General features: G+C 33.4%; 1 protein-coding gene across 1 annotated transcript; it reads right to left on the bottom strand.

Annotated features, from left to right (window-relative positions):
* Positions 1-247: 247 nt before the first annotated feature.
* LOC133862585 (uncharacterized) lies at positions 248-655 on the bottom strand. Its single transcript, XM_062298427.1, has one exon. It carries the CDS (start codon positions 653-655, stop codon positions 248-250), a length of 408 nt encoding a protein of 135 aa, XP_062154411.1.
* Positions 656-4,111: the final 3,456 nt, after the last annotated feature.

The raw sequence follows: 4,111 nt of genomic DNA, 5'->3' as shown, positions 1-4,111 counted from the left end.
AAAGAAACAAATCCACAAGTCGAGAAATCCAACTGCCAAAGGAACTATGATGCATGCAGAAGTCTTAATTTAATAAAGAAACCAAAGCAATTACTGATCATATATGAACATCTACTTCATTCATTCATCGAAAAAAAAAGATTCATCTACTTGCTTGGATTTCTTTTAGTAAGAATTTCATTCATTAAAAAAAAAAAAAAAAAAAAATACAGAGGTTTTAGTAGCAAAACCAGGAGATCGACCCTTGTCAGTGCTCATGAACATCAACTTCGGCCACACAGAGAAACAGGAACTTGAAAACGCCTTCAAGAAAAGAACAAGACCCAGTACTACTACCAGACCTGCTCTTAGATTTGGTGTTTTTCTTCGTTTTCTCCTTCAACCACTTCTTTGTTTTCTCCGCAACCGTCTCTTTCCTGACGAACGTGTAGCTTCTTAGGTACCTCTGCCTGGGGCTGGAAGCATAGCTCCCATGGCAGACTGTACGACTTTGAGCGTTGAAAGGAGAAGGAGTACCCGCCGTTTCTCTCTTCTCATTCATGCTTACCCTTCTCAAGAACGCTGCGTCTGCTTCAGCCCATTGGCAGAGCTTCAGGAAGCTTACTTTCCCTGGGGTTTGAGCATCCAAACACCCTGCAATACAGCTTGAGTTCATCCTTAATTATCTTCTTCACCACCTTCTCTCTGATCTTCAATCAATACTAATCTTTATGAAAACCTACGAATGGTACGTATAGTAGGGCGTGCCTGTTAATTAGGGTATATATATATATATATATATATAGTAGTACGCCCTTTAATGGACGAGGCTAACCTTTTCCGAGACGTACAGTATTATTCGTAATTTCCTATATTATATAGGAATAGGAGATCTATTTAAGCAGAGAAAAAGGTAAAAACACAAAGGGCATCTTTTGCAACTTCTACACGGATTAGAAGTACTCCAAGGTCATGTTTGTATAAGAAATTGACTTTTTATTTTCAACTTTTCAGAAAGAGAAGTGTATTTAAGTTTGATTATCCCTTAATTAATATATACTACGTACGTATATAGTCGGTATATATATATATATAGTACCAAAGAAAGAAAGAATCACTACACTTTTTACCAAAAATATATATATACTATGTAAAAGAAATCATTAGCTAGGTCCTAGGTAGTATCTCTATCAATTTAGGGTGACACTAGATACGTACTACCAAATAAAGAAGTCCGCTAGAGCCAAGTTCGAACAAAATGTTTTGCTAGAAGCCGTTTGAGCGAATTTATTAATTTGATGCAAAATAATTTAGACGATCTTCTAATTTTAGCAACGAATTAATTCCATCCCTTTCGCGTGAGTTCTTTCTCGACTTGGTTCATTTTTTTGACATTTAGACTTACTTAATTTCCATCTTTAACGCGATTTGGTCACGGGCCATTTTAGGTTAGCTAGTTTCTTGTCTCTCTAAACTCTTATATATGATTGTTACAAGAGGATCGTGATTGCATGGAAGGAGAATGCAATTTTCTTTATCAATATAATATGGAGAGATATGATATATTGCTACTCTAAAACACAACTCCTGATTACCTTTGTCCATGTGTCAACTTTTATTTATTTATTTTTTTAGAAAAAAAAAAAAAAAAAACGTAAAGCTAGGTAGATGACCACCTTGTCACATTGGCAATATAATCAAGAGTTGTGTCTTGTTGTGAATTGAAAACAGTACAATTTCAATCACTTTTATTGCCTTCACTTTGTCATTATTTTTGGACCGGGATCTTCTATAATTACGACATACCCTTTGTAATCGGGCAAGCAATTGTAAGACGCTCCCCGAAGAGACTCACTTGCCCGAGGGCTCCGAACCTGTTGAAGCAAATAAAACCCTTTGTCACAATCACCTCCAAACAGAAATTAGAGCCAATCTCAATCTATTTTATTTCTTTCCACCGGTGGAGGGTGTAGCATATATATATAATACGTAGGGACAAGAGGTAGCTCTGGACAGTCGTTCCCTACTTTTGGGCGAGATATGTTATAGTAATGCTTACAATAAGTTTTTTTTGTTGTAATTTGAACCGAAATCCAAAGAAAGAAACGTGACTGAACCAAACAGATATTGGAATGGGGACAGACATATATTCTGAGCAAAAATTTGATTGATAAATTAAAGTTTTATGTTTTGTTTGTTGGAGGGGAATCTTTGGTTCTTGTGGTCTCTAATTGTTTTGTTCTTTCTTGGTTTGGTCTTTCCTCTATCTTTGTGTGGAGTGTATATCAAATAGTTCTTAGCTTTAATTTGTCTTTACATACAAGATTATTAGATAATTAAACAACCATCAATAAGATTTGTTAGGCACCAAACTTACCAATCTTTAACTTCAAAACCCTAATCTTCTACATCCACCAATTGTTCAAAGTTGTTTAAGGACGACTGACAACATTCATTTTATTAATTTAAACTACAATTTTTTTTATATGCAGTTTAGGTTGTGGAAAGATGAATTTTTATTTTAAGTAATTTTTTTTCAAAATAAAATAAAATCGGATGGGTGATGGCCCAAGGGCCCGTCTGGTTTGGCCTACGGCTCTACTCTCTATCATCAAGCTTTCACTTTTTCTTTTTCCTTTTTTCCTGTGTCCCTCTCTCCTTTGAGGTTCCTTTTAATTTGGACTAGTACGTAGGCAGCTTTGGCCATTTGAAAAATGTAATTAATTGACTGAATCTTGGGGCTTAATTTTCAACATATTTCAAATCCGGTCCATGACTAAATATCTCTGTAGCAAAGCCCGCTGACTGGGCAAGACTGTCGAAAAAATATTATAGAAATAATAGAAAAAAATATGAAAGTAAAATACATATGGGACTTCAAGGCTCATTGTAATTGTTAGAATATATAATCAGAATATAATATTATTGATTTATGTTTTTTAGTCTAGGTCGATTTGTGTTTCTTATTATAAGTCGATTTAAGTTTACTTGTATAGATCAGCGTATTCAACTATAAATAGCCCTTTGGACTGTGTATTGTAAACAATCAAGTTGTTAAGTATAATGTAGCTCTTTAAGACTTTACACTAGCTGTAGACGTAGGTCATAGATCGAACCACGTAAATTTTGTCTTTTTTCTCTCTCTTGCTTCTACTATTATTTTATTTTAAATTTATACACAAATTCCAACAGCAAGGACGATATGTTTAGAACATATTGTACATGTGTTCCATTTCTAAGTGTTAAGGAATCTAACTAAATAGTTCTCAAGATACAATGAAGTCCAAATATTGTTACTCTTGAATAACATTTTTTAAAATAACAAGAAACACCTTTATGGAGAGAATAGCACACGAGATATGTAGGAGAATATAAATAAGCTATGAGAGTGTGTGTCTTTGCATATTACCAAAGCATTATATTTATAGTGATTTTGGACAAATCTAATGGACTAAAATCATTTGACCCAATAGTCACAAATTGTAACCACCAAATCCACTTTAATAGATAGTATAAATCACATATTAAACCATTTTACCGCTAGGAAATGTTTAGATTTTCTTTAACACCACACATGTAACGTCTCAGGTTTTTTATGGAGGCCATGATGCATCAGCTAAGTCAACCAAGACTAGTCTTAGTCAATTTTTATTTCCCCAAATAAAAATTAGAGCTTATCGCTCAAATGCAAGTGCAAAATGTGTCTAATAGCTTTCCAAAGCCCGTTGCTCTTACACGTGACACATGACCCGAGTGGCAAACTTTCTTCTCCATCACTTAATTTATTATGAAGTGAAGAGATTCATTATAAACTAGTCGACTTCTTTTGGATTGACTTGAAAAATATAACTTTTTCAATTAAATATGCATAAATTTTTTAAACATAAAACATATTTCAAAATTATTTGAAATACTCGATAAATAAATAAATAAATAAATAAATAAATAAATATATATATATATATATATATATATATATATATATATATATATATATATATATATTAAAAAAGACATAAATCTAACAAAGAACATGTCAAACAAGCATGAGCACAGGCTGCCTACATCCTAGCAGCAGCTTCTATGGAGTGAAGCATGAGGGCTATGAAGGAGGCTTGCAATTTGTTGGCCA

This window comes from Alnus glutinosa, chromosome 3, assembly GCF_958979055.1.
Source record: "Alnus glutinosa chromosome 3, dhAlnGlut1.1, whole genome shotgun sequence".
In the NCBI taxonomy this organism is placed as follows: Eukaryota; Viridiplantae; Streptophyta; class Magnoliopsida; order Fagales; family Betulaceae; genus Alnus; species Alnus glutinosa.
This window is presented reverse-complemented; position numbering and strand designations above follow the sequence as displayed.